This window comes from Gopherus flavomarginatus, chromosome 3 (genome assembly GCF_025201925.1).
Source record: "Gopherus flavomarginatus isolate rGopFla2 chromosome 3, rGopFla2.mat.asm, whole genome shotgun sequence".
NCBI classification, from domain to species: Eukaryota; Metazoa; Chordata; order Testudines; family Testudinidae; genus Gopherus; species Gopherus flavomarginatus.
In genome coordinates this window covers 172,818,879-172,831,520 of record NC_066619.1, presented here as the reverse complement: position 1 = coordinate 172,831,520, position 12,642 = coordinate 172,818,879, and the positions used below count along the sequence as shown (strand labels likewise).

Here is a 12,642-nt window from a genome sequence, read left to right as displayed (position 1 = left end):
AGATTCCTTCAAAAAATCTGCTTCTAGGGGGTTAGGTGGTTGTAGGAATCAGGTGCATATCAGGCAAAGACTGAAATTGCTCAGTTTCATGAGCAGGGGCTCCAGGATGCAGATTAACCCCTGTGACAGGAAGACAGAGGAAGAGTTGCCAGGAACAGGGAAACTCTGGCAAAAGGAAAGGTAGCTGTTTGACTATGCTGAACTGTTTTATTTTGAGGTTTGCTGAAAGTTATCAATGCAATGAATAAGGGGGGCCCTGAAGAAAAGGCCTGAACAGACTGGGCACAGTGTTTAACCCTAGACTCCCTATACAATGAACGGGTACAGACAGGCACCTAAGAATGGGAACCACAAAAACCAGCGCAATAGGCAGGGAGACACCTAAGGTAGCCTGTAGCGGATGCCAAGGAAAGGGGTGTGTCCGAAGATCTGCCCTTTTCTGGGAGTTAGACACCTGAGTCCAAGTTGTAGGTAGGTGCCTCCCTCTGCTTGGGATCCACAAGTTGGATCCAGGTGCCTCCTGGAGTTAGTCACGTAAGCAGTTTTTTGCAAGAAATGCCAGAGGAGGTGGTGGTGATGCCTCCTTCATTACTTAGAGTGCTCACTCAGAAGGTGAGATGCCCAGGTTCCGTGCCTCCCTTGGCTGTAATGAGAGAGGGTTTGAACAGGTGTCTCCCACTTCTCAGGACAGTGTGAGTGCAAGACTACAGCCTGGTCGTTAGGAGGCTTTCCTGAGAGGTGAGGTCCAGCTGTCCTGCTCCAAACGGCTAATTAACTAGCCAACGTAGAACAACTTTAACAGGGGAGAGCAAGAGACCCACAGCAGAATACCCCATAGCTCAGTTTTAGGGCACTCTCCCGATTGGTGGGAGACAAGTTCAAACACTCCTTCCCCATCAGGCAGTGGGGAGACTTGAGACACAGGGAACACACACAAGATCAAACAGTAAATGATCTAAGCTGTGAGAAGAAAGAGGCGGTCATTCAGCTGCAAAACAGAATTGTCTGAGGACAGAAAAAATGGGAATGCTTTAAAGGTAAGCCTTCATTATGAGTTTTAGATGTTTCAGTGTCCTACTCTGCTAGTCCCTGGTTCTGAGCCTAGAAATAGGATGGGAAGCAGATCACAATGCTCCAATCTGAAGTAAATGACAGATGCCTTCATTTGTGTTGTGGCCTTCTGGTGGGCTGTAGAGACTAGGAATAGGCCAACATTGCTCCTGAAGTTCTTTCACAGCTCTGCACCGTAGCACTCAAGACAGCATCCAGGGACCTCAGATGACCAAAGCTATAGGTAATCCTTTTTCTCCCAAACGGAGAGAGCCGGCACTAAGTGAGGATCTAACTCCAGCTAGGGTGAGTTAAAAGATCTGTAGATAGCGCTGAGGCAAAAGAGAGCAACTTCTGACCCTGATCTAGAAACTTGATCTAGTAACCACGTGCAGAGGTATTTTCTCCTGTTGTACTTCAGACTACTTCAAAAAATCCCTTTCTAGAACTGGCAGGTGTCAGGATTTTAAGAAGACTTTTCTAATGACTTAATAATCTCAGCTCTCCATAAAGTTTCCTATTGCATAGCACCAAGACAACTCAGAACTGATTGTCTGAGCACCTGACTTCACGGACCAAAGCTCCATACATCTGCCTAAAATAGATCTGAATCCCATTCCCTACAACCAGCCAGACAGAAGCCCTTTGATTATGTGATTTTTAGGATGAGAGAGAGAGAGAGAGACCATACTTGCAATACGGTCCGCCCATGTTCACGCTGCTTGTGAAACCATGTTGAGGCACATATTGTCAGAGGACAGTTATTAATTTTTTTCGTTTAACTGATGCTACCTGCGATTTTATGCTCAATGAAAGGACTGAAAGAATGCCTGCCTGGACTTAGCTGTCTACAAAAGGGGCTTTATAATGAGATGGTAAAAATCTCCCTCCCCCCCAGATAGAAGATATCAAGTCCCTGACCACCATGGAAAATAGCCACATTTATCTTTATTACAGATACCAGGTTAAGTTTTGACTTCAGGCACAGGAATTTTCTGGCCTTATACAATGGAGAAAAGAAATGGTACGCAGAAAGGAAAGGGGAATTAAGGGGACAATCTCTTCAAGAACCTAATGTAGCCCCGGACAAAGCCCTGGATATATTGACCTGAAATGTTAGTTTGAAAATTGGAAATGAAGTTTGGAATGGTCCTCAATAATGCTCTGCAACAAGGTCTTGCTAAGCCATCGGCTGCTGCAGAGACAGATAAAATGGTAGGTTATTTCAGAAAGTGGGACATTCTCCTGTTGCCAGTAACTGACAGGTCTGGTTCTGCCCCCAGGCTGCAGTACCATTGTAATGAATCTGTGGACCTCAGCATGAAGGAAAATAGCTTTCAACCCATCTTAATATTGGTCTATCACAAAACAATACTTCATTTTATCATGTTAAACCATTTCTTCTTCCAAATAAATCCAGCAGCAAGGTGGACACTGATCTATTATCCCTACATGAATACCCCAGGTGACTTTCCATGGCTAATGTGTGACTAGAATTCCACATCAAGTTAACAGAACACATTGTTCAGTATTTCAGCAACATCACAGGCTAAACACAGTGACACAAGGCAACTGTTTTTGTAGTACAACTTAAACATGGTGTTCTATCCTGTAATCATCATCCTTTTCCTGTATTTTTCTACCCCACACTGTGCATTCACAGTGACAGATTAGGACACTCCAAAATAAATATTAATATGAGTCAATACTGTTAAACAGTCTGTTTAGTTGTTTCACATTTGTATTTATGCTATAGAAGTCAGTGCCGTGCACATTCATATGCTATGTTTGTTGCAGTTTATTTGAGCAATTTTTAAAATGTATCTCTTTGCAGCTTTACCTTAAGAGGTATATAGCTCTACTAACTCCTTTTATGTAAAGTTATAACATGCTGTACAGCATTAATAATTGCTTTGAATAAAAGCATTAGCTAAAATATTTAGTGGTGGTGGTGGTGATGATTAATAAATAAATAAATAAATAATAAAAAAAGCAACATTTTGCTCAGTTAGAATGTTGGATGGTTCTGTTCCATGTTTAATATGTTTAAAGTCTAAAGAAGTTACTTATGGTAAATGAGATGTTTCTCAATTGTATAAAAAAAAAAAGATGGTTTCTAAAACAAGTTGATTTCATCCACACTTTGCAATTCCCATTGTAAAAATCAACCACTTAAGAATTGAATCATCTGGGATGTATGTGATTCTTCTAAAAGGAGTGCACTGTATGAGAACAGAACCAACATTAATTTGAACTCTAAGAGTTCACCCAGAGGTTTCCTTGGCCTTTGTTTCAATTTCCATATTAAACCTCCTGTCAACTATTTCTTAATACCACTATATTACTGTCTAACTAAAAATAAATGAAATTACATATTCTTTAATCAAAATTAACTCCTGGAAATCCACACATAGCCCTCGTCCAGACTAACCTGCGGCATCGGCGGGTTAAAATCGATTGCTCGGGGATCGATATATCGCGTCTAGTCTGGACGCGGTGTATCGATCCCCGAGCGTGCTTACATCGATTCCGGAACTCCATCAATCCGAACGGAGTTCCGGAATCGACGCGGAGAGCCGCGGACATCGATGCCGCGCCGTCCAGACTGGTGAGTACCTCGATTTTAGAAATTCGACTTCAGCTACGTTATTCTCGTAGCTGAAGTTGCGTATCTAAAATCGATTTTAATTCCTAGTCTGGACGTGGCCATAGTTGTCCTTTATTTTGCTGAAAGAGGTGGTCACTGCCTCGAGTGCGGCCTAATATCATTCTTTCCCAATAGAAGACTCAGTGACACCACTGCAATTTAAACTTGTATTTTATACATTTTATATACCTGCAGATTACTGGTTATCGTTCATAGGATGGGCACTGTATCTCCTGCATGGTATTGCTGACCCAGAGGAGGTGAAACTATGATCAATAAGAAATTTGAGGGAGACCAAGAACCCTAATGACAAATAGCTTCTTCTTAGAAACATCACTGAGAAAGTGGCTGATGAGCAGCAAATGAGGTTCTAGGCACCACAGCTTGTGTAAATTATAAAACTAACTAACTACACCTCTACCTCGATACAATGCTGTCCTTGGGAGCCAAAAAAAATCTTACTGCGTTATAGGTGAAACCGTGTTATATCGAACTTGCTTTGATCCACCAGAGTGCGCAGTACCCCCCCCCACCCGAGCTCTCCTTTACCGTGTTATATCCGAATTTTTGTTATATCGGGTCGCATTATATCGAGCTAGAGGTGTATCATCAAAACTAGAGAAAAAACAGAAAAGCAACGAAGACAAGACTATTTTGCCAAAAGACAAAAAAAAGCCAGAAGATATAGGTCCAAATTCTGCTCTGTTACAACTCTACCGACCAGGAGCCAATCCAGTAAATTTAATGAAGTCACTCTAATTTTACAGTTATGTGATAAAACCAAATTTAGATTATAGGAGATGCAAAGCCATTTTTTAAACCTTCCCAAGGATGTTGCTAAAGACAGAAGCTTTTCCTCGTTTGCTGAATAAACAACCATAAATGCATGTCTTTCAGACACTGAAGCTGTATTTCTATAAAACATTATTTCAGGTTACGCAAAATCAGAGCTCATTTCAAGTGTGTGACGGCACTTTATCAATGATGAATACAGGAAGAGAGGAATTGTTCCTACTTATAGCCAATACAAAGAAAGCAATCTGTTGGCATGTATACTGACTTACACATTTGTGTTTAAAGGAGACTCAGACGCAAGTATCTTGCTGAGCTTTTGACACTCAAGTGGATTGGAGAGTATGAGGCTTTGAGTTCTGAAGGCTCTTGTGGGTTAGACTCTGCCCATATCTTGGTTTCCTTAGTTCTCAGTTATTGTAATATCCGGAACCTCACAGCTACCATAAGTTTGTTTTTTTGTTTTGTTTTGTTGGGGGGGGGGGGTTTGAAGGCGGGGGAAGGGGTGTTTTTTTAAAATAAAGGCTAATACCTTTTTTGTTTGTCAAGGCTTTTGGCATACTGCTGAGATTGTGCTTGGATCTTATTTGATTGATTTTGTCTTAATAGCTGTTCTTTGTTGTGAAATGTATAAAACACTACAGGGGACAGTGTTTCAAACAATGTGTTTTTTAAGACTGACAGAATCTAGGATGTCACATCCTGGAAAGTGTGCCAGCTAGGAGAATTTCCTCAGAACAGATTATGGGACCATGTGTAACTAAGCAAATGAAGAGAATGGAAAAGAATTAGCCCTAAACAATAAACAAAAGAAAAACAGCTAGCAACAATATCGCTGGTAAAATTAAGCACCCTTCAGGTATGTCTACACTACAATTAAAAACACGCAGCTAGCCCATGGTACCTGACTCAGGCTCGGGCTCAGGGACTATTTAATTGTGGTGTACACGTTCGGACTCTGGCTGGAGCCTGGGCTCTAGGACCCAGATCTCGGATGGAAGCCTGAGCTGGAACATCTAAACCACAGTTAAATAGCCCCTTAGCCTGAGCCCTACAAGCCTGAGTCAGCTGGCACAGGCCAACCACAGGTGTCTAATTGCAGTGTAGACATACTCTTAGAGAACAATTCATTATTTCTAGCTGTTCACATCACACACAGGCCAGTTCCCCTCCTGGTTTAACAATGAGAACATTAGTCTCTCAGCCATAGACAAAGAAGTTTGAGCATTATGCTTTTTACTGATTGTTAAACCTGTATTACAGCAGAATGGATATTGGTAAAGGGAGAGCATATTATATGCTAGTTTGTCATTCAGGTTTCTTAATTTTAATACGTGGGGCAGCGGTGAGAAGGTTCTCTCTTTACAGGGTGCTTGAGGTTTTTCAGCCACCAAACCAACTATAACCAAAAGAAACTCAAATTCTTACATTTCATCTATGTTCTAAGTCCTTTCTTTCCCTCCTCTCTTCTGATTTCCAGTAAGGTTTCTTCAAAACCTCCTTTGATTTCTCACTTCTCTCCCGTACTTCCTTATTCTCTAGTCTCCCTCACACCTTTTCTCCCAGGAGCCCCTGGAGATGTATTTTGTATCTTCTTCCCCCTCTACATGCACACAGTCTCATTTCAGAGTCAATTTCTCATCAACTCTCCTTCCCGAATCCCACTGATGCTATTTCTTCAGTTGTATCACCAAAGAGCATATGAACCAAACCCAGCAAGAACTAATATCTTCTGCTATTTCACTACTACCTTCCATCTTTTTGTATATCTCCACGATTCAACTCTTAGTCTGAAACTCCCCACTGAAACTCATCTTCTCCTTCTACTATTTGTGGCTCTCCATGCCCCCTAGTGGAGGACTGTATCTGTACAGTAACTCCTTGCTTAACACTGTAGTTATGTTCCTGAAAAATGAGACTTTAAGCAAAGTGATATTAAGTGAATCCAATTTCCCCATAAGAATTCATGTAAATGGAGGGGTTAGGTTCCAGGGAATTTGTTTTCGCTGTACAAAAGAGGTGTGTGTGTGAAGCTTGGTTGACGTGGTGGAGTCAAGAGAATTATGTATGCATTTAGCACAGATTTCAGGAAGACATCAAAGTTGCCTGTTTCCATTCAAAAAATTGATCATCTGAAATTCAAGAAATACTAATATTTTGCATAAGGATTGCTCCATAGCTATTTTAAACAAAATCAAAAATTTTAATCCTTCTTCCCTCTGTTGCTTTTCCTCTGCTAGTCTTAATGGATTGCTAAAGAAAATCCACATGCTTATTATAGGTAAAATACCACTCCTAATAGATTCTTAAAGCATACATAATTCACTTGAGACTAAGGCTATGTCTACACTACAAATTACTCTGATATAACTTACATCACTCATGGGTATGGAAAATCCACACCCCTGAGTGACGTACATTATACTGACCTAAGCACCGGTGTAGACAGCGCTATGTGAATGGGAGAAGCTCCTCTGCCAACATAGCTACCGCCTCTCGTGGAGGCAGGAGTTAAGCCGATGGGAGAGTTCTGTCCCATCAGCTTAGAGGGTCTTCACCAGAAGCACTACTGCTGCGTCACTGTAAATGATGTAGTGTAGATGGTCTCCGGCACAGTAACACTATTCAGGGAAGGGCGTGGGAGATGTTCTTGCCATTTCTCCCCTGAAGGACAAAGAGGGTGAATCCCTTATGGATTCACCCTCTTCACCCTTCAGGGGAGAAATGGCAAGAACATCTCCCACACCCTTCCCTGAATAGTTATTCATTCTTGCTCTTCTTAGTAAGTGCTAAAGTATGCCCTAAGCTAGGGGCAGGGTAAACCTGTTTAATTGGGACAAATGTCAAATCCTATTCAGCATAGCAGACCCAGTGCACTAAGCAAAGAACTGGAGGCTCGTTACATGGGCTCACATGCTGCTAGTCTCTTGAATTATGAAGTTTTAGAACAAAGACGGCTTTTCCTACTAGGAAGTGCAAGAGAGCCTGTGATCCAGTTATTATTAGCATCCTATATATGCAGGGCCAACGCTTCCATTAGGCAACCCTAGGCGGTTGCCTAGGGTGCCAGGATTCAGGGGGCGGCATTTTGTGCGCTCCCCACGGGGCGCACAGGAGCTTCCGGTTCAGCTCCCGTCACACCGCCGAAGAAGGACCTTCTGCCAACGTGCTGCAGAAAACAGCGGCAGGCAATTGAGCACCTCAATGACTGCCACTGTGGCCTGCGGCGTTTCGGCAGAGGGTCCTTCTTCAGCGGCGCGATGGGAGTGGAACCAGAAGCCCCCCGAATTCTGCCTAGGGCGCCAGAAACTCTGGTGCCGCTCCTGTATATATGGCAAGTAACACTTCCCTGTATGAGAATATTCAGAACATGATGGCCTATGGTTAGGGTGCCACCCTGACACTCTGGGGACCTAGGTTTAATTCCTTGCTCTGCCACAGTCACTTGGGGATCTGACACAGAGACTCTGTAAAATACAGATAATCGTACTGCCCCTACCTTACAGAGGTGCTGCAAGGATAAAGACATTAAACACGGTGAGGTGCTCAGACGCTATAATGACAGGGGTTATGTGACATACTGGGGTAAAATTCAGACCAGTGAGGGGCTGTGTCACCCTTGCTCTGTGACTATGGGTGCCTTAGAATGGCTTCCTGAAGTAGCACCTTGGTCAATCAAACACAGCAAGTCAGTGTGTGTGTGTGTGTGTGTGTGTGTGTGTGTGTGTGTGTGTGTGTGTGTGTGTGTGTGTGTGTGTGTGTGTGTGTGTGTGTGTGTGTGTGTGTGTGTGTGTGTGTGTGTGTGTGCGCGCGCGTTACACTCTGGCTCTCACCATCCTTGGTTATACTGCAGGGTAACCACATCACATCCTCAGTCCCAGATTCCCCTTCCCTGAAATGTATGTCTCTTGGACTGTTCAAATGTATTAAGTCAATTATTCTTTTAAGGGAATAATGTACCAGCTTATTATCTTAAATAGTTACCAAGACACTCAACTTAAACACACTGGAATAGATAAAACAAGAATATTAACTACAAAGACAGAGATTTTAAGTGAGTACAAGTAATGAGGCATAAAAGTCAGAAATGGTTACATGAAACATCAAGATAAAACGCTTACTGGTGCCTAACAAAGTATATTAGATTCAAGCAAAAATTTCTCAAATGCTTCCAGCAAGATTAGTTACCAAACTCTTCAGGTCAGGACCCACACCCCCTCCCAACCTCTCCAGAGTCCAATGGCTGTTTTCCTCTGTCTTCTCAGGTGCTATGCCAGAGGCAGATGGGGGGCGGGGGGATCCTTTGGGGTGTTTGCCCCTGGTCCTCTTTTACAAGCTTTTCCAATTGGAAACTAGGAGACTGCCCAGCCTCAGGAGGAAAAAATCTCCATGCTGTTTCTGTGCGAAGATGCAAATCTTTGTCCTTGCTCCTCTTTTTTGTAAATAATGGCCACTTGGTAGGTAATGGTTCATTAGCTTTGTTGACACTTGCCCTTTGTCTTTGAGAAACTGGTTTAACCACTCCCCAGACTTAACTGGGAGATACTCTTCAGCCATGATTTCAGGTTATGTTCATAACTATATATAATGTTGCTATATGCACCTTACCATGATATTACTGATGAACAAGTTGTGAGGCATCAGAGCGCCTCACTTTTTGTGTCTCTCAGCTTGGACAATGAAAATGGATTAAGTTTCATTTTTGTTAACAGTGTATTTCCATTTTCATGTTTTTACTGCTACGATGTTTCTTTTTAAGACTCTGCAGGGTGTTTTTAAAGACAAATCTTTACAGCTTTTTTTTTTATTGTGGAAAAAGTTTTTATTGCTCTTTAGTTTTATAAAAATTTATTTTTAAAATAATTCAAATTTGGAGATAAATTTAAATCAATATCAGAAGACACCACCATATCTCCTTACCCGTTCTTGAAGAAGTTCCACTACTTGTTGAATGCAATCATTCACATCACAGGAATCAGTTTTCAGCACCAGTTCTGGCGCCTCAGGCTTTTCATACTCGGAGTCAATGCCAGTAAAACCTGCATGACAGAAAACCGAACAGAAAATTCCTCCATACTTCAGACTAGTTCTTGTATTATTCGACTGTGGCTGCCCGGTTGTAGGCACACACATAGTATGGCAGAGTACATGGTTTTAATGTCTTTGATGCTATTTTGTACGGTGACTGACTTTTCTTTTTTTTTTAAAATGAGGCCCTTTATTATCACTGCCTGATCTTTCTAAATGCAACCTTCTACAGTAAATAACAGAATATAGCATGGATGAGGAAGAAGGAAGCAAAAGCACAATGTGCAACAATCCTGAGTTACTAGTTAGACAACCTTTTGGCTGTCCTTACTGTAATTGCTTTGATATGGAATGCATTGTTAAATAATCTTTTTACATATTTTGCTTATCTGCACGCAAGACTGGTTAACAAGTTTTTGATTCAACAGGCAGAACTCTAAAGGGCAAAACATCACAGTGGTTTTTCTGGCACGCTGGTATGGCTAATAGAGCTGAAGTAGTTAAGTGAGCTAATAAAGCCTGCTATACATGGCTATTACACTCCTAAAGACTGTATTTACATCCCAAATCAGACACCATATAATTTTCTCTGCCATCTCTACTTAACATGCTACCCTGAAACAGAGGCACTTCTAATCAATCATGCCTCTCATCCAGGGAGACAATCTCATAATAACCCCCACGGAAATCCAGATATGCATTAAGCAGCCTTTGATTCCATAGCTTCATCTTCTCTAGAGAAAAAGATGGTGGATTCTCTGTAACTTGAAGTCTTTAAATAAAGATTTCAGTAACTCAGCAAGAGGTTATGGGCCTATTGCAGGTTTTGTGGCCTGCAACGTGCAGGTCAGACTAGACGATCTTGATGGTCCCTTCTGCCCGTAAAGTCTATGAGACTGAGTAGCTGAAGCAGATACTATACAACACCGTTTTGCTTCCAAATAAAGGCAGAATGACTATTGCTAACCACTACAAGTTGCAGGACTACTATCCAGCAAAAAGGCACTTCTACGAGGTTATCCTTAAACAAAATTGCTGACTGATTCCAATCTATTAGGATACTATTTCCAGCTTTTCAGTTTTTTTCTAGTGGGGCTTATTTGTGGTATTAAAATGCAACAGGGCATCAGCACACAATCATAGCTGCGTCAGCACCACAAAAATAAATTTGTAAAAGCGTTCTTCATGACGCAGTTTTACAGAAGGAAGGATTGTGAATGTACTTTTTTTCCCACTACTTTTTTGGCAGGCCATTAAGAGCATTACAGTAGTGTCTGCACGTGGAAACTAGATCAGGGCCACACGGTGGTTGGCACTGTACAAACAGAGTGGAGAAACTGTTCTTGCTCCAAGGAGCCTATAATGTAAATAGAGAACACAGGTAAAGGGTGGGAGGGGAAACAGTCGCAGAGAGACAAAACAACTTGCTCAAGGTTACACAGCAGGCTTACAGCAGAGCAGGGAATAGAAATCAGATTTTTTGAGTCCAAGCCCAATGTCTATCCACTGGACCATAATGCATCTTAACGAAATGTGCCATTTATTTATTTGTCCACAGAGCCAATCATCATTACAACATCATCAAAGTTTAGCACGGAAAAGATGTGACTTTACTTAGATTCACCTTTAATTTCTCCAGCCCGAGCTTTTTTGTAGAGTCCTTTGACATCTCTCTTTTCACAGACATGCAGTGGAGCATCCACAAATACTTCAAAAAAAGGCAAACTTGCACTTTCATGAATCTGCCTGGCATTGCTCCGATCCTGAACGGGGAGGGTGGAAGGGGGAAAAGAAACAACAGATTTTAAATAGAATTTTGAATCAGAAAAAATAAATTAATGAAGAATATTTGAAGGACATTAGCTTATTTAAGATTGTGATCACAAAATAGGGGGAAGGGGGAAATAGATATGTTCCTTTCATAAAGTACAAACTACATATGATTAGTTGGCCTGCTGCTTTCTGCATAGTAAAATGGACACCAAATTCAGTGGTAGTTTATACAGAACTGGATTTATATACCCAAGTCATACGTATAATGGGATATTCTATTTTCTATTCTCCCCCCGCCCCCCAAAATATTAGGAGTTACCTCCCATTGAGAGTAATACATCTATCCCATCTCACTGAAGCCATGAAGGGATGTCGCTTACTGTCCATAAATCCTCCAACTCTTCTCAATCCCCCACCCCCTTTTTTTTGGCTTTCCACTGAACACCAACTTTCCTTCTACACGCATCAATCTGACTAGGCTTGTGCCATCCCAAATACCACATACACATTTTACAAACATGGTCCTGCTCAGAGCATATTATTAGTCACAAAATTCCCAATCATTAGCCATCATTAACAAAGCAATTCATTAAAATATTAAATCTAGATTTCTTGATCCCTAAACAAATACATAACAGTGCATATCCAACAAGTGTATTTTTCTCATCTCTAGAACTTCTGGCCTGCCACAGTATCCTGAACTCTCCACCACAATACCCTGAGAAATACTGAGGTAATTCTCACGTTGAAACTGTCACACTATAGACCTCATGCATAAACACTATTTCGAGATGCTCCCTGGTGTCCATTCGCCAGCTCGCTCTCCTTCATTCCCTGAGCAGTAATCTCCAAAGACACAATGACAAATTCTTAACAGTATAAAATGTACACACGCATTTAGGCTATATTTCCAAAAAAAACCATCTAAATACACATGCAAAACTGCATACAACAACAAACTGAACAAGTTGAACACAGCTACCCATTTCGCAAGCTCCACTGCATATTTTTCTTGCACAACTTAGGCACAATTTAGAAAAGTAAAGACCAAGCATATTCTCCACCTTCTTGGTATTTAAAAAGCAAGGAAATCCAGATGACTCTAAGCTGGACAAGTGAAAAAAACCCTGAAATTGTGGTTTGTCTTTTCTCCTTTTCCCCCTTCTCCTAATACCAAATTGGTATCTCTCAGCTGTGACAAAATTACACTGAAAGGCAGCTACCATTTTAAATTTAGTAGAAGGATGGACTGCACTAATACTGAAAAAAGTTCAACTTGTCTAGGAAATTCACGAGATGTCACCTACAGTTGTATCTCTAAGGCAACTCAAATGAAATTCAAGCTTACATAC

General features: G+C 41.5%; 1 protein-coding gene across 2 annotated transcripts in view; it reads right to left on the bottom strand.

Annotated features, from left to right (window-relative positions):
• The window catches only part of PAPSS1 (3'-phosphoadenosine 5'-phosphosulfate synthase 1), a 73,392-nt gene that overhangs the window by 42,570 nt on the left and 18,180 nt on the right, over positions 1 to 12,642 (bottom strand). For both annotated transcript variants that reach the window (XM_050944513.1, XM_050944514.1), the window contains exons 4-5: positions 11,142 to 11,280; positions 9,410 to 9,528 (exon numbers count right to left, since the gene is read on the bottom strand). In XM_050944513.1, coding sequence (XP_050800470.1) covers positions 9,410 to 9,528; positions 11,142 to 11,280 — 258 coding nt within the window. The remainder of the gene's footprint in view (positions 1 to 9,409; positions 9,529 to 11,141; positions 11,281 to 12,642) is intronic.